At 42.6% G+C, this 18,103-nt stretch overlaps 1 protein-coding gene across 17 annotated transcripts in view; it reads left to right on the top strand.

Annotated features, from left to right (window-relative positions):
• LOC115133037 (myosin binding protein C1) overlaps positions 1–18,103 on the top strand; it is a 37,512-nt gene that overhangs the window by 15,989 nt on the left and 3,420 nt on the right. For 8 of the 17 annotated variants that reach the window (XM_065021589.1, XM_065021600.1, XM_065021599.1 and 5 more), the window contains 23 exons: positions 2,222–2,332; positions 2,643–2,791; positions 2,897–3,014; positions 3,117–3,165; positions 3,959–4,015; positions 6,107–6,270; positions 6,423–6,555; positions 9,445–9,453; positions 9,909–10,033; positions 10,197–10,302; positions 10,490–10,656; positions 10,784–10,949; positions 11,215–11,321; positions 11,414–11,550; positions 12,946–13,210; positions 13,295–13,483; positions 14,128–14,262; positions 14,414–14,581; positions 16,259–16,347; positions 16,448–16,643; positions 16,945–17,084; positions 17,244–17,403; positions 17,850–17,986. In XM_065021589.1, the coding sequence (XP_064877661.1) occupies positions 2,222–2,332; positions 2,643–2,791; positions 2,897–3,014; positions 3,117–3,165; positions 3,959–4,015; positions 6,107–6,270; positions 6,423–6,555; positions 9,445–9,453; positions 9,909–10,033; positions 10,197–10,302; positions 10,490–10,656; positions 10,784–10,949; positions 11,215–11,321; positions 11,414–11,550; positions 12,946–13,210; positions 13,295–13,483; positions 14,128–14,262; positions 14,414–14,581; positions 16,259–16,347; positions 16,448–16,643; positions 16,945–17,084; positions 17,244–17,403; positions 17,850–17,986 (3,077 nt within the window). Of the gene's footprint in view, positions 1–555; positions 598–1,204; positions 1,247–2,221; positions 2,333–2,642; positions 2,792–2,896; positions 3,015–3,116; positions 3,166–3,958; positions 4,016–6,106; positions 6,271–6,422; positions 6,556–9,444; positions 9,454–9,908; positions 10,034–10,196; positions 10,303–10,489; positions 10,657–10,783; positions 10,950–11,214; positions 11,322–11,413; positions 11,551–12,945; positions 13,211–13,294; positions 13,484–14,127; positions 14,263–14,413; positions 14,582–16,258; positions 16,348–16,447; positions 16,644–16,944; positions 17,085–17,243; positions 17,404–17,849; positions 17,987–18,103 lie in introns of all 17 variants that reach the window. The other 9 variants (XM_065021584.1, XM_065021590.1, XM_065021595.1 and 6 more) reach the window with 5 other exon arrangements.

Here is an 18,103-nt window from a genome sequence, read left to right as displayed (position 1 = left end):
ATAACCTAAAACACAGGGACAAACGTACACTGGAGTTGTTTTCACTTTGTCATTATGAGGTATTGTGTGTAGATGGGTGAGAGGGGAAAAAACAATTTAATCCATTTTGAATTCAGGCTGTAACACAACAAAATGTGGAATAAGTCAAGGGGTGTGAATACTTTCTGAAGGCTTGGAATATACACACCAGTACCATTCATGCCACGTATGCTCATCATGTATACTGTATGTATATTATATGTTATGTGTATATATATGATGATATTATACATGTTTTGGTTTGTCCTAGACCTCAATTATGTTGATTTTATACCGGTTCTCTTGTCTTGAATTGTGTTATATGTATTCATATTTAATTCATTGGAAATTGTTGGTATAAGTAATTGGAGGTTTCATTTAATATTTTTTCTGATTACAAGGCCATAAGGACAATTTGTCATACTACTTTTGTCAATCATCACAAAGAGTCAATCGAAATATTCCTCACCAGAGTCAAATCAATTGACTAGTTAAAAACACAAATTAATACCAGTAATGCTGTGCTTTCTTTCACAGAGGATGCCAATACGGCCAAGAAACTGTCTATTGAGCTGCCTAGTAAGATCTTTCTGTTAATCCTACAACTATAGCTCTGACCAAACTAGTCTTTTTGATCAGAATGTTACAACTGCCTGGATGTAGGAAACATGTTCGGAGACATGTTTATTTCTAGAAGGTGTTTTGTGTGATTTTTGAAGTTAGTTATTTTTCCAACCTTAGATTGTCAACAGTGAAACATATTGCAAAAACACCATAATAGATTTTTATGAAAAATAAATGATAAGAATTTAAAGATTTTAAGGGTCTCCTTTTCTGCAATTTTCTGTCTGGCACATGCATGTTAGACATTTATGTCAACACATTTGGAATTCTGGTCGTAATGCAACAATACAGTTTGTATAAAACTTTATTTTAAGAAATACAAAGGCATGAAAGAAGATTCCAAACTGATTCTCCTCACTGGTGAAACCTAACAATGTACATAGTTACAGCTTTTAATTGGCAGATTGCATCATTATGTCAGAATTCGTCAGGGCTCAGCTTGCTTAATGTTCGATGTCTTGTATTGCTTGCTGGTCCTGAATGTTTGTATGTGCTTGCTTCTGTGGACTTTACAGTACTATTTCTTATAATATGCTGTAAATTTCTCTCTGTCTTTGTTCAGATGATAGCGTCCATGTGTCAGCCATGGGGAGAAAAGACTCAGGTAATACTATGTAACAAAAGCCTTAATAACCATCCTATTAGGAGGGACGTTTTCAATAGCAGAGCTCCAGAACAGCAGTATTCTCTCTGGAGCAAGCCCACTCACGAATAGTGTTAGTCTCTTTTAGCTGGCTCTTTTAGCTGGTTAGCTGGCTCTTTTCATTTTCCCCCCGATTAGCTGGTCCAATGGGACCTGGCTTGCCATTCTTTAAAAGCTCAGGTTCATTTGGACTATGTTCTGCTCCATGAAAAATACTGGTTTCCTAAAATGTCATAGTTCAACTGCCACGTCCCTCTCCAATGCTTGTAGGAAGCTATGGGGCTTTTCAACATCTTTATCTTTTTCAAACATCATGGGATAATGAATGACATTTCACATAAGTAAGAAGTAAATTAAATGACTAAGTGACCTAGTTGAGTGTTAGTCTTTGAGTCAGAGATGACGTAAACTGGGTGAGGGTAGCTGGGTCTTTGCAGTAGGTAGCGAGGGGTGGGGCTGAAGGAACTCCCTGTGTAGGTCTGTCTATAATAGTTTCATCACATGTTGGGCATGGCGACTGCCGACATCAGTCCTAGTCCACTGAGATCTCAAAGAAGACCGGAGCATTTAGAAATGGAAGAACGTATCAAACGATACACTTTTGCACACAGCAAAGGTGTCCCCTCCGATATGGTAATCATTCAAAACCCGTAACGCTTTTCCCAGTACAGGTATTTGTTCTATGTTCCATGTTCTTATGCTTTCCATGTTGTAAAATGTTATGCTTTCCATGTTGCAGCTGCCATGAACAGCTGAGGAACAGTGTGAATGTATTTCTGTCTGTCTATCTACCTTTGGAAGTATATCACTTTCAGATGAATACAGAGAAGTGTGCTGACAGATTGTTGAAGCCATTGAGTACAGTATACGAGAAGTGTGTTGGTCTGTTGGTGTTGATGGTGTGATGGTGTGTGTCCGTCTCTCCTGATCGAACAGTGTGGTCTCTGGGAGAGGGACAGGCTCCAGAGGACCTTGACAAGCCCGTAGACACCCCACCGCTGTCCAGCCTGCTCATAGAAAGACCCCAGGGCGGATCCATCACTGTGGGTGAGTGCCTGCTGAGTGAGCTCTCCTCTCACAGCTGCTGTAGACCAGAGATGATATACTCATAGAGACATTTTAAAACCCTTACATGTATTATATTTGTACTGGTCAAGGTCTTTTCGATTTGTCTCTCTCCCTTGTTATGATGAAATATAGCCTCTCTCTCTGCCTCTCTCTCTCCTTCTCTGCCTCTCTCTCACTATTGTATTTATTCTCTCCAAGAGAAGGAACCTCTGGCAACCATGTGTAGTACATCTATCCACCTCAAAGGCTATTCCCACCATGGACATGCTGTGTTTTACATGTTCACAAGGTGGAGACATCTCCTTTGTTGCCAAGGTGGAGGCCCAAGACCTGCTCCGTAAACCCACCATCAAGTGGTTCAAAGGGAAATGGATGGACCTGGCCAGCAAGACCGGAAAGCACTTGCAACTGAAAGAAACCTTTGACCGACGCACCAAGGTAGACACCCTCCCATGTATAGCTCTATGTACTGTATGTTAACACACACACGCACACACATTGGTCCCCTAGCTGTCCTTCCAATACCTATGTATCACCCTACAGATTCATACATTTGAGATGCATATCATCAAGGCCAAAGACAACTATGCTGGAAACTACAGGTGTGAGGTCACCTACAAGGACAAATTTGACAGCTGCTCTTTTGACCTGGAAGTGAAAGGTTTGTTGCGCTGTTCGAGTCTCAGTCATACAGCAAAGAACACACACTGAAACACGAGCAATGATACAATATACTGTGTTATTGTTTTGCATTGTCTTTCAGAACTGGAACAGTCACAGAGTGTTGATATTCGATCAGCTTTCAAAAGAAGGTAATGAGAGCAACACAATCTGACCTCGTTATTTAGATTTTTTTTAAACAGACAGTAGACTAGTAGACTAGTTTTCAGAGTCAACAAAAGAGTGATATTTTTACAGTTATTGGTTAGATTGAGCATTTGATTAATGAGTATCCTTTTTTCTCATAATAATAAATATGACAATAGTAACATTAAACACAAACTTCACTGGTTTCGAGCAAGATTCAATACACATGGCAAATAAAGCTGAAAATGTACATTTGAACATCAGATACATGGGACATTGTGGCTCAGTAGGAAAACCATGGCTCTTATCATAAACCAACATGAGAACATAGTGTCTGAAACATAATGACCATGAAATCAGATGTGATTAACCTTTATTAAGGTAATTACCAATCAACGTGTTGAACAGCACAAAGGCCAATGCTTGCATTTGAAACTCCCTCCCAACAATGTGTCAGAAAGCAACGCAAAACATCCCATCCCCATAGCATTATCCCAACGTAGCTGCTCAGTGATGCTCCTGCAACACAGCAGAAACATTGTGGAAATGTTTTCATATGGTGGTAGGGATCGCTCTCGATACTCCTTACACAAACCAGTTCATTAGAAGCATTTAATTGGAAATGAACCGAAAGGGTTTTTGTGTAAGCCACCAATCATGTGTTAGTCTGGACCTAATACATTTGATTGAAGTCAGTAGCCGCTGCTTTGCGTTGTTCTTTTAGCATTGTTTATCTAGTTGCCTGTTACTGTTTCTACTCTGATTAAATCTCCATTAATCTCTTCTTGTTAACAACAGCAGTGAAGGACACGAGGATGCAGGGGATCTTGACTTTAGTGGTCTTCTTAAACATAGGTGAGAGTCACTGTCCGTCCTCAAGGGGACAGTCTTATTTTTGTATTTTTTTTACTATGCCCTTGTTTTGGGTGTTTACCTTTTTTCTCTTAATTTTTTCTTTTGCCCCAGCAACCACCATTAAATCTTTTACCCTCTTTTTACTCTTTTTTTATCACATGGTATATATATGCATTACAATAGAGTATAATATATTAAAGAGTGCAGTATATTAGTTAGAACATAGGTGAAGTACCATGTACTGTAAGAGTACATAATTTCATTAATATCAGGAGTTACAGTGAATCACATACTATCTAGTACACTATCTACTCTCACATATTGATAACTGTATTTTTTAGTTTCTTTTTTCGTTTGTAAATACAAATCTACATGTTTTTTCTTGGTTCAGACAACAGCATGTTTTTTCAATGTACTGCAATGAGTACAATAGATCTCGGCAGACCGTGACACTTCACTGAGGTAAAATTACACATTTATTTGGGCTTGTCTCTTCTTCTTCCCTACACATTCAGAAACCAAAGGTTAGTAGAGAGAATAACCTAGGTAATTAAACGATTAGACCTTACTGCGGGGTAAGTACTATAATCCTGTAGCGTCCCCAGCATGGAATGTAGCTCTAGGATCTGGAACAAGCAAGAGTGTTGGCCTACTGTAGTACGGTAACACTTCATTTACAGCCGACATTCTCAAATGCTCCATTAACAATCAGTAAGGATGGAAATGGACTTTGCATCATGAAGTCTCTCTACTGTTGGGGATGACCACTTTTTTGATCAACAGTAGAGTTCAGTAATACTCTGTTTATGAGGCCAAAGGACTCCCATTTCGGATCATTAGTGATCTGCTAGTGGATCATTTATGAATGATGCTGTGAAATAGTGTTATCGCTACAATGTCATTTTATTTCAACTTAGAAATACAAGGCACATATCACAATGTTTATTTCAGTATACACAGTAATTGCCTGAAAATAAACAAGAAGAGAGATGCATAAGAATGAAATAATAATTTCATGCTTTTTTACCTCCAAAGCTTTCCGACATTTGGGAAAATGTCCATGAAAGAACGGACTGATTGAATGATCTTTATTTAGCTGCCTAATGGATCTACTCACGCCCAGGGCAACATGCTTATTAACCTGGATCTCACAGATCTAACATCCCCTATGGACGCCTAGCCTTCCATCTCTAACACGGTCAGAGCGTCTCTGAAGTGGTGATGAGTGAACATACTGAGACACAAGGCAAAGGGATGGGCAATGTGAATAGAAAGAGAAGGATTGTAGACTTTATCAGCAGCACATCTTGGAGTAAGAGCTCCCTATATTCCTGCATGCAGCACCTAGATCAGTAGTTCTTTCCCAAATTGTTTCATTCTGTTGAGGTGTCATGTTCACCCCCCCCCTCCCAAGGAACAAAAGTAGCCTAATATTAGTTTATGACCTTTTTACTGTTATTTATTAATACAGCACTGGTTAAAATGTATTTTCTCTTGCAAAATCTCACCCTAAAGGCAAGTAACAATGTCCAGACTTAAAGAACTCGACCCTGGTCAAAACCCCTACCTGAAACATATTCAACTCCCTTGTAATAATCTGATCCCTCTACTTGCCTCAGCAGTAAAACCCTTCCTATAGGATATAATAGACTAGCCACCCCCTCTCCTCCTGTAACACCTCATCCAGAGAGGATGTCAGAGGACAGGTACAGGGCTTCAGACCACGCCCATCCCTTTGTGTGACATGTCCTGAGGAACTCTGTAGGGAGAGAGAGAAGGGAGGGAGAGAACGTGTGTCTGATATAAGGAGAGAGAAGAATAGAAATGACTAGAAACACAGCAGATCAGTAGAATAGCGGAGGGAAAACACTCTTGAAAACTAAGTTAGTAGGTAGTCCCTATCTACAGTAGATACAACACAGAGTAGTCTTCCTTCAGCGCAGTCACTGTCCCTTTTATAGTATCCTCTCCCCTTTCCAGAACCTCCTTCCCCACCCAATACCCCCCATAGGGATCAGTTCCTCAGGACACGTCGCGATAGCCCAGAGCGTGGCCCCAGCCCTCACACCCTCCCCTCGTGTCCTGCCCCAGGGAGCCCAAGCAGGATGAGACCCCCGAAGTGGACGTGTGGGAGATCCTGAAGTCGGCCAGGCCAGACCAGTACGAGAAGATCGCCTTTGAGTATGGCATAACAGACCTGCGGGGTCTGCTCAAGAGGTTGAAGAAGACCAAGAAAGAGGAGAAGAAGAGTGAAGGTGCTGAATTAAGTGTTTGTCCATGTGACTGTGTGTCACTGTTGGGATTATGATGCACTAATCTGTGATTATTCAGGGAAAAGGCACACATTTCACTGGTTTTCTATAGGATGAATAACCATTGTCATGGGATATTGTCTTTTTTGACAAAGCGTTTGCCAAGAAGTTGGATCCAGCATACCAGGCTGACAAAGGAGGGAAGATCCGCTTAGTGGTGGATCTTGCAGACCCCACAGTAGAGCTGAAATGGTACAAGAACGGCCAGGAGATCCGTCCAACTCCAAAGTATGTCAAGCTTTTTCTTCTTTCTCCATGTGTTAGTCTTCTGTATGTTTTTCTCAATTTCGTCTTCTCACAAATGAAAGGCCTTTTTGGGAGTTCCTCATAAAATGTGTTTCTTTCGTGATTTGGTCCTCATTGCCAGTCCCCTGGCACTTGTAGTTTTTATCTGTTCCTTGTCATGTCTCTCAGCATTGAAAAGCAATGGTTCACATGCTAGTGTTTCTGATGGTCTCGCGGTGTACACAAGCAAGCAAGGACGCATACACCCAAACTTGCACATCAAAACACACATTGTTTTACACCAATAATTGCTTTCACATAATGACACACACATACAGCCCTGTGTGACCCTGTTATGAACAGGGTCTACTGCCTCAGACCTTGTAAACCAGGGACAAGTCTGACCCTACATGCCCTTCACACCCATACAGAGCTCCCATTGTGCCCAGACACACACACAGCTACATGACCAGCCCAGATCTCTGCACTGTAAACCATTACCAGCTGATGCCCAGTGAACAAATAACATTCTCTCAACACTAATGTGGTGTTGATAAGATACCACCTGCATCTCACCAATGCATCAAGAACGTTATTTGTTTGCTGGTCAGTGCGTGGCACTGAGCTACATTTGAGTGGAAATGCACTGTTTGATGTTTTAAATAATGGTCCTTTGCTATTAACTACAGGTCCTTCTCTGTACAGGGAAATGGCGGTACCTTCTCCACAGGTCTTTAACTGACTCTGGCTTTGTAACAATCAATGGATGATCTATTATTTTGATAGCTGTGTACCCCACCAATGTTAGTGTACCATAAATATAATATGGCGTAGTTTAAGTGTATTGATCTTACCACATCGTTTTATCAACCTGTCAATAATGGGAATGTATAACGAAAAGTGACTATTTTCTTACCTCTCTCTGGAAATCATTTGTATAATTAAGTGATAATGCCCGAGAAGCCAGTGTTTGAGGATATATTAGCACGGGTGGTGTGCAAACCATGCCAATATATCCTCTAAACACCGGCTTCGAGGGCATTATCACTTTTATACAATGGGTTACCAACCTATTCAAATAATGATTGACATAATTTCATTTTCATCGTTATTTTGATGAATTTATTCATACTATTTCATCCTTCCACAATATATAATCCCAACACAAATCTAGGGTTGCTACCCAAGCCGGCTGGTCGTTCGTTCTATTGGTTCGGTTGCCAGAGACGCGACCCAGTTGATCGGTCTTTTTGTTCTGTATCTATGGACGTGACCCAGTTGTTCGTTCTAAATGTTCCATTGCCATACTGTCTGGCAACGTTCTTATCCCTTGCTTGCTAGCTAGCCAACTACGGCTAACTTACAGTCATGTCAAACAGTGCTATCAGAATAACATCAAAGTAGCTGCATTTGCATTTGTTTAAGTTGTTTTCTAGTGACATTTATTTGGATACATCCATAACACTGAGCTAATGAGGCACGATTTCGCCTGGCATTGAAAATGTGCTCTCTCGTCAGGACACTTGTTCAGAGGAGCTAGCCAACAACAGACTGCAAACTAGCTGCACTTCGTTGACATTTCTTTGTATACATCCATAAAAATTATGCCAGCTAATTCATGATTTCAACTGGCTAAGAAACGCTGCCTGCCTGTCTGTCTTGTCTCGACTCGTTCATTACTATGTGACAACTGGAGATTGTTTCAATATTCAAATTCTATGTCGCAAATGTCGGAGAGACAGTAAGGTTTATACACATCTCTGCTGTTAAAAACTAAATGTTAGTCTAAAAGAAATGTGAGATAATGTCTAGATGTTTTTTATAGTGGAGATCAAGTTTATAAAGTGCCTGGCTGGGCTGATGAGACAGTGGATTGCGCAGTCAGATGTAACAGTTAACAAATTCCATCACATGAAACAAAATTCTCTGGTCTGATGAAACCAGGATTGAACTCTTTGGCCTGAATGCCAAGGCTGCAAGAAAAATACATATTTTCAACTTTGACTTTCACCCAAAACAAACGCAGATTGGATGTCGGGCATAATCTTATTTTCAACATCTGTTCAACAACATTTTGCTAGGTAGGATAGCCCAATGTCAAAACACAGTTTGAACGTGTCCAAATCTATAACCAATATGCAGAAAACTTAAACATAAAATGTAGTAAAATGACAAACATGCCACAACAATAATCATATTTAGCCGTTGGTAACTTGTGGAATAGACACCGGCTGGAATTAGACCCACCCGTGTGTATTAACAGTAGTTATACAATACTTTTGAAAGTTAATCTCATCACTCAATCTAACATCTGTATTACTCAATGTTACAAGACCTCTATGTACCCTCAAAGTGTGTACTTAGATTCTAAAAAGGAAAGGGTCAATATCAGGCTACTCTCAGTAGAGGTTGTTCAAAGCTAAGCCGAGTTAAAGCCATCTGGGAGGTTATTGCAGTTTTCTGTTCCCTGGTCTCCAGTGGTGTATTTCCCAGGATTCCCTGTTATGAAGATCTCTCGATCTCTCTCTCTCTCCCTCTCAATTTTTTGTAACACTATTGGCTGTTACAGCCCCCTCCTCTAGCCTTCTGTCCTACCTGTCTGTCTGTCTGTCTGTCCTACCTGTCTGTCTGTCTGTCTGTCCTACCTGTCTGTCTGTCTGTCTGTCCTACCTGTCTGTCTGTCTGTCTGTCTGTCTGTCTGTCTGTCTGTCTGTCTGTCTGTCCTACCTGTCTGTCTGTCTGTCTGTCTGTCTGTCTGTCTGTCTGTCTGTCTGTCTGTCTGTCTGTCTGTCTGTCTGTCTGTCTGTCTGTCATGCCATGGTGCTCATCCTTTTTCTCTGCTATAACTACTTCTTCCTCTGGCTCCATTCCGGCTCCACTGCTGACCTTAAGTCAAAGGAAGTAAGTCCACCCGTCCTACATCCCTGACCTCTGGTGTGACCCCAACCCTCTGTCTACTCTATTCCTCTGGGTGTGCACTGACAACCCACGCTGATGCATGTTGGGATGTGTTTGTTTGTGAATGGGGGCGGGTCTCTGTATATGAATTTGGCTGTATATCTTCACATTACAATGACTTCAATGACAAAGGTTTTTGATTAATAAACTAGCACAACTTTTTATTCTTAAAAAAATAATAAAATACTACATATATTTCTGCTTTTGGAAGACTCAAGTAAGCAAAGGCAACTGTCTGTAGCTCAGTGGATGATATGAAGTCTTGAAATAATTGCCATTCACAAGCAGTCTGCTAAATGACTTAAATGTAATGTATACTATAACTTTATCTCCAAGCACATATAGTCACAGTATGTGGATATCCAGTGATTTGATTGATTGATGCACTTGCTGCATAGGTTTATCTTTGAGCAAAAGGGCACACAGCGGATCCTGGTCATCAACAACTGCGGCCTGAATGATGATGCTGCTTATTCCGTAGCTGCGGGAGAAGAGAAGTGCACCACAGAGCTGTTTGTCAAAGGTACCCCTCTCCATTCCATCATCCTTCTCTCTTCATTTTAATGTCTCTGAGGAATTAGTGGGACCAGAATGTGGTCTCTCCACAATTTCACACTCCACTGTTTCTAATTATATTGATGCCTGCCCCTCTATGATTTTATGATTTGTATCTTACCTTTCTGCAGAGTTACCAGTGAAGATTACTAAAGAGATTGAGGCGGTGAAAACGACAGTGAACGAGAGGATTGAGTTGGAGTGTGAAGTGTCTGAAGAAGGTGCTCAAGTAAAATGGTAGGGCCATGTCAACTTATTGTGTGTGTGTGTTTTTCCCTTTGTGTGTGTGTGTGTATGCTTGTGTATTTTTCCCATATATATATATATATATGTGTGTGTGTGTTTGTGTGTTTTCCCTTGTGTCCTTTGTGTGTGTGTGTGTGTGAGTGCCTCTGAGCCTCTAACCTTTTGTCTTCCCCCTCAGGTGTAAGAATGGCGTAGAGGTACCGACCGGGCCCCGGTCACGCTACCGTGTCAAGTCTGAGGGGCTGAAACACTGGCTAATCATTGACGATGCCTCAAAGGAGGACACTGGAACATTCTCCCTAATGGCCTCTGGGGGCACCTCTGAAGCCAAAATCCAGGTTGAATGTGTGTATTTCACTTCCCTCTCTTTTCCTCACACTTTCTCTCTTACCTAGAAACTGTAGATCAACTATATTGATGACTATTTTTACTTTTTTTCTATCCTCTTTCTTTCTGTTCTTCCCTTCATCAGTGAAGCCACTGAAGATTATTCAGGATTTGCAGGACATGACAGTGCTTTTGGGCCAGCCACTGAAGATGCACTGTGAGATCTTCCCTGGGAATGTTCCAGGTCGCTGGTACAGGAACGGACAGTTGATCCAGTCCAACGACCGCATCAACATCCTGCAAAGAGCCAAGTACGTCACCTCCCTCCCACTCGCCCATCTCCTCAGCCCCATACCTGTGTTCCTGGGGGTTTCATACCTGGTCAAGTAACAGAGGAAAAGATTCTGGGCCCAAATCATGATTCATCATTAGGCCCATGTAACCTGAGCAAGAAAAACTCAGGGTCTTAGCCCTTCCGTCTATCCTCCTGCTGGTCTCTAGTGTCTTTTTCATATTGATTAAGCTGTCTTCTCAGGAGCAAGCCTACAGTATTCACTTGTTTTCTTGTTTTGACAGGAACCACCGATTAGAAATTGTGAACAGCACCCTTCACGATGCCGGGGATTATACCTTTGTGCCAGAGGGATACTCTCAGAGCCTCTGTGCCAAAATTCATATCGTTGGTACAGTAATTTTAATGATACAAAACCATCCGTGGGTTGATAGGAATATTATAGAGCACTTACATGTTTTCTTCCTTGTCCCGTTCCTACAGATCCTCCCAGGGTGCACCTGGAGAGCTTGAACTTCCCTGACAACACAGTGACCATTGTGGCAGGAAATAAACTCCGTGTGGAGATCCCCATCAGTGGAGAACCAGCACCCAGAGTGGTGTGGATGAAGGGAGAGAGGGTGAGTGCTGACCTGGGTCGAAATAGGCTTCATTGTGCTTAATTGTTGTCGGAAGTAAAGTATACAGTCGTGGCCAAAAGTCTTGAGAATGACACAAATATACATTTTCACAAAGTCTGCTGCCTCAGTGTCTTTAGATATTTTTGTTAGGTGTTACTATGGAATACTGAAGTATAATTACAAGCGTCTTTACAAGGCTTTTATTACAATTGTCAATTACAAGTGTCAAAGGATTTTATTACAATTGTCAAAGGCTTTTATTGACAATTACATGAAGTTGATGCAAAGAGTCAATATTTGCAGTGTTGACTCTTCTTTTTCAAGACCTCTGCAATCTGCCCTGGCATGCTGTTAATTAACTTCTGTGCCACATCCTGACTGATGGCAGCCCATTCTTGCATAATCAATGCTTGGAGTTTGTCAGAATTTGTGGGGTTTTGTTTGTCCACCCTTGAGGATTGACCACAAGTTCTCAATTGGATTAAGGTCTGGGGAGTTTCCTGGCCATGGACCCAAAATATCGATGTTTTGTTCCCCGAGCCTCTTACTTATCACTTTTGCCTTATGGCAAGGTGCTCCATCATGCTGAAAAAGGCATTGTTCGTCACCAAACTGTTCCTGGATGGTTGGGAGAAGTTGCTCTCGGAGGATGTGTTGGTACCATTCTTTATTCATGGCTGTGTTCTTAGGCAAAATTGTGAGTGAGCCCACTCCCTTGGCTGAGTAGCAACCTCACACATGAATGGTCTCAGGATGCTTTACTGTTGGTTGGCATGACACAGGACTGATGTTAGCGCTCACCTTGGTCTTCTCCGGACAAGCTTTTTTCTGGATGCCCCAAACAATCGGAAAGGGGATTCATCAGAGAAAATGACTTTACCCCAGTCCTGCAATCTTACCGGCAGCAATATCCTTGCCTGTGAAGACCTTTTTGTGCAAAGCAATGATGACGGCACGTGTTTCCTTGCAGGTAACCATGGTTGACAGAGGAAGAACAATGACTCCAAGCACCACTTTTTGAAGCTTCCAGTCTGTTATTCAAACTCAATCAGCATGACAGAGTGATCTCCAGCCTTGTCCTTGTCAACACTTACACCTGTGTTAATGAGAGAATCACTGACATGATGTCAGCTGGTCCTTTTGTGGCAGGGCTGAAATGCAGTGGAAATGTTTTTTGGGGATTCAGTTAATTTGCATGGCAAAGAGGGACTGCAATTAATTGCAATTCATCTGATCACTCTTCATAACATTTTGAAGTATATGCAAATTGCCATCATACAAACTGAGGCAGCAGACTTTGTGAAAATGTATATTTGTGTCATTCTGAAAACTTTTGGCCACGACTGTACATACTGAATGTATGGGTACAGTACAATCTACTATTTGCCATCATAGGTAATCCTTGACTCTGGCCACCGTGTGCGAGCTGAAACCTTTCCGGATCACACCAGTCTTACCATCGACATCGCAGAGAAGGAAGACACAGGAAACTACAAGATAGTCCTGCAGAATGAGGCTGGGGAAGCAGGGGCTAGTATCAAAGTCAAGGTGGTGGATATCCCAGACCCTCCTGAAGTTCCCCTAGTCACGGAGGTGGGAGGAGACTGGTGCTCTATGACATGGGAACCCCCGATCTATGACGGAGGCTCACCCATCTTAGGTAGGTCTGTGTGGGTGGTTTTATGCTAACAAGTTGGATATTCTGGTGTGTGTATGTGATATAGAACTATGCTTTTCCCCAAAGGCTACTTCATCGAAAGGAAGAAGAAGCAGAGTTCCAGATGGATGAGGCTGAACTTTGACCTGAACAAAGAGACCACATTTGAGCCTAAAAAGATGATTGAGGGTGTCCCATACGAGGTGCGCGTCTTTGCTGTGAATGCCATCGGTGTGTCCAAACCCAGCGAGCCATCCAAAGCCTTTGTGCCCCTGGGTGAGTTCTGAGTACGCAATGTTCGCTTGGCAATGTAAATCTTTGTGACAAAGCCAGTGAGGTGACACTTACAGTAGAAAGGCGTTATCCTCTTATGTAAGCCAATACAGTTTATCCTGTGGTTATATCATATCACGATAGTGGGAGAAAAATGAAATACTGTATGATAGTGCAGGCCATTGCGTGGGCTGCCCTTCTCCTTTAAAACTGTTCCTCTGATACCCCACTATTCCAAGCATTCCGCATTCTGACTGTGACCTCCACTGGACGTGGCCGGGGCTTTAGGAGATATTAAATATGTCTTTATAATGGCTGCCAAATCATCTAGGGCTTATAGGTTTAGGAGATCAGCCTCCCACAGGGTTCAATAGGAGTTAAACTTGATGCAGAATGTAAGAATAGACGTTAAGAGCCGCCCCTAATGAGATCTGATGAACAGATTGATGGCATACCAGTGCCAGCTAGTGAGTGGGTGTCCCACTCACATGGGCATGGAGGTGTTTCTTAGGTATACTACATTGTATGCGTCATACTGTTCTTATGGCAATTGGAGATCCACTTTTGATAAGGCATGAAACATACTATACATGCAAGGAAATGTTTGTGTGACGTTCAACCTTTGTAACACTCTCACACTCACTCAGCTGTGACCAGCGAGCCCACCATGCTGGTGGTGGATGATGTCACAGACACCACGGTGACCATGAAGTGGCGTCCCCCAGACACCATTGGAGCTGCAGGCTTAGACGGCTACCTGGTGGAGTATTGCATCGAAGGAAGTAAGAAGCATTCGATTGACATGCCTCCATTGACGAATAGACTTTGTATTTTATAACTAGAACCCACTTGACTTTTCATGATCAGGAGAAACTCCTGGCTTGTTAATAAGTATTACCTGCTGTGTTAAGTCTATGGACATGTTCTCCGCAGCTGATGACTGGAGAGTAACCAATAAGGAGCTGACAGAGAAGACTAAGTACACCATCACTGACCTCCCTCCAGAGGCTAAGATCCTGGTAAGGGTAAGGGCCATCAATGCTGCCGGCGCCAGCACTCCCAGAACACTTCAGCACTCTATCCTGGTCAAAGAGGTCATCGGTAAGTCCTAGCCACTCTCCACTTCTCTTTTTGATGTCTGTATGTATTATTTATTAGCAAGGCTTAAGCAACAGGGCTAGGAACATGACATTTGAAGTCCAAAGGACAGGTGTTCATGGAAGATTTACAGTGCCTTCGGAAAGTATTCAGACCCCTTGACGTTTTCCACATTTTGTTACGTTGCAGCCTTATTCTAAAATGGATTTAAAAAATCAGCGATCTATACAGAATATCCCACAATGACAAAGTGAAAACAAGTTTTTAGAAAAATGTGCAAATGTATTAATATAAAAAAACAGAAATACCTTATTTGCATAAGTATTCAGACCCTTTGCTATGAGACTAGAATTGAGCTCAGGTGCAGCCTGTTTCCATTGATCATCCTTGAGATGTTTATACAACTAGATTGGAGTCCACCTGTGGTAAGTTCAATTGATTGGACATGATTTGGAAAGGCACACATCTGTCTATATAAGGTCCCACAGTTGACAGTGCATGTCATGGCAAAAACCAAGCCATGAGGTCGATGAATTGTCCGTAGAGCTCCGAGACAGGATTGTGTTGAGGTACAGATCTGGGGAAGGTTACCAAAAAATGTCTGCAGCATTGAAAGTCCCCAAGAACACAGTGGCCTCCATCATTCTTAAATGGAAGAAATTTGCAACCACCAAGACTTTTCCTAAAGCTGGCCGCCCGGCCAAACTGAGCAATCGGGGGAGAAGGGCCTTGGTCAGGGAGGTGACCAAGAACCTGATGGTCACTCTGGCAGAGCTCTAGTTCCTCTGTGGAGATGGGAGAACATTCCAGAAGGACAACCATCTCTGCAGCACTCCACAAATCAGGCCTATGTGGTTAAGTGGCCAGACGGAAGCCACTACTCAGTAGAAGGCACATAACAGCCCGCTCTGAGTTTGCCAAAAGGCACCTAACGACTCTCAGACCACGAGAAACAAGATTATCTGGTCTAATGAAACCAAGAGTGAACTCTTTGGCTTGAATGCTAAGTGTCACGTCTGGAGGAAACCTGGCACCATCCCTACGGTGTAGCATGGTGGTGGCAGCATCATGCGGTGGGGATGTTTTTCAGAAGCAGGGACTGGGAGACAAGTCAGGATCGAGGGAAAGATGAACAGAGCAAAGTACAGAGAGATCCTTGATGTAAACCTGCTCCAGAGCACCGAGGTCCTCAGACTGTGGCGAAATGTCACCTTCCAACAGGACAACAACCTGAAAATAGCTGTACAGCAACTTTTCCCATCCAACCTGACAGAGCTTGAGAGGATTTGCAGAGAAAAATGGGCGAAACTCCCCATATACAGATGTTCCAAGCTTGTAGTGTCATACTCAAGAAGACTCAATGCTGTAATCGTTGCAAACAAAATACTGAGTAGAGGGTCTGAATACTTATGTAAATGTTATTTTTCAGATTTATTTTTATAAATTAGCAACAAATTCTGAACCTGTTTTTGCTTTGTCATTATGGGGTATTGTGAGTAGATTGATGAGGATATTTTTTTTTGTAATCAATTTTAGAATAAGGCTGTAACGTAAAAGAAAATGTGGAAAGTCAATGGGTCTGAATAATTTCTGAAGGCACTGTAGATAAAAAATAGAAAGTATAATTTTCTTTAACGGAAATCACATTCCATCCACTTATCTGACCTGTCCTCTTCCCAGAACCACCTAAGATCCGCATCCCCCGTCACTTGAAGCAGACGTACACTCGTAAAGTCGGAGAAGCCGTCAATCTCGTTATTCCATTCATGGTAAGGCAATAACAGAAAATGGCTGAACCACCTCCAGTAAAAGCCTTTAGTAAATCATATTTAGTTAGATTCATGCTCCTATGCGATATGTGACATGTAGGGAAAGCCCAGGCCAAAGGTGAGCTGGCTGAAGGAGGGTCAGACGGTGGACCCCACGCAGGTCACTATCCGCAACACAGACTGTGACAGCATCATCTTCATCCGCAAAGCAGAGAGGAAGCACTCTGGGAAGTACGATATGAAGGTGGAGGTGGAGAACCACGTGGACACGGCTATCGTAGACATCCAGATAGTAGGTGGGTCAAAGGAAACTGACAGGAAGGATATCCTGATCTCACTTACAGATAAAGTTGTTTAGGCATAGATCAATTAAGCACTAAGCATCAGTCATTTTTACAGATTTAATCAAATAGGAAGTAGAAAAAAATACTATAAGAAGGAAAGATCTCATAGTAAAGAGTTGATCGAGTTGAATGTTTTTAGTGTTGTTCTGCCCTTTATTCCCTACCAAATTTTTCACAGCAGCTAATGTCTAGAACATGCCAATAAGACCCATACTGATGTTAATGATGTTAACGGATTCATCTCTCCACTCAGACCTCCCAGGGCCTCCACAGTGTGTGAAGATAGATGAGGTCTGGGGGGGAAACGTGGCTCTGGACTGGACCCCTCCAAAGGACAATGGCAACGCCGCCATTACAGGCTACACCATCCAGAAAGCAGACAAGAAGACCATGGTATGAGTCTGCTGAATGCATCACTTAGTACTGTACTGTATGGAATCAGTATGAGGGAGAGATTTACCTCTGTGTGTACTCTGCATATGGAATCCAGGTGTTTGTGCTAATCAATGTTATCCCCTGCATGTTTAAACTAATCTGCTTTCTGTGTGACAGGAGTGGTACACGTGTATTGAGCACTACCACCGCACCTGCATCACCATCACCGAGCTGGTGGTGGGGAACGAGTACTACTTCAGAATCTACTCTGAGAACATGGTGGGTCTGAGCGAGGGTGCCACCCAGACCAAGGACAGCGCCCTCATTGTTAAAGAAGGTATGTGTGAGCTCCTCTGTGGGGTGGGGGGGGGACACCGTATGGAGAGCAATGAAAAATATGACCCGTATGTCATCCCCCTCTACTTTCTAATATTATGAACCAACACATTCGAAAAGCAGTCCAGCCCCTCATGAACCTCAGTCACTTCTTTTTTCATTTTCTTATTTGTCTTTTGTCACAAAAGGTAACGATACAGTGATAAAATATACATTTTTACAGAATTGGACCAGTTGCTTTCATTCAGAGATGGCGTGGCGTATACACTACATATCATGTTTCATTGTACTGTACTGTTAATGCGGATGTTGCTGTTTCTGACCACAGATGATGAATTCAAATACTGTCTCTCCTTCAATCATGATCACAAGGGAAATTCCCCCATGATACAGCTCAGCGCCTGTATCATGTACAACCCCATTCTTCCTCCCTTCCTCCCTCTGCAGGCATGCAACTGAAGAACCCAGAGTACATCGACCACGACTTCAAAGAGCCTCCCAAGTTCACCCAGCCCCTCATCAACACCTTTGCCATCGCTGGTTACAATGCCACCCTCAACTGCAGCGTCCGTGCCAACCCACGGGTAGGTGTAGCCCGGGTTCCAGATCTGTTTGTGCTGTCTTGCCAACTCCATTTCAGCAATTGGAGTTCGCAAGACGGCACAACAGATCTGGGACTCAGGCTAGGGTAGGTGTGTAAG

Source organism: Oncorhynchus nerka, linkage group LG8, assembly GCF_034236695.1.
Source record: "Oncorhynchus nerka isolate Pitt River linkage group LG8, Oner_Uvic_2.0, whole genome shotgun sequence".
In the NCBI taxonomy this organism is placed as follows: domain Eukaryota; kingdom Metazoa; phylum Chordata; class Actinopteri; order Salmoniformes; family Salmonidae; genus Oncorhynchus; species Oncorhynchus nerka.
Note: the sequence above shows the minus strand (reverse complement) of the source record. Positions and strands in the feature narration are given on the sequence as shown.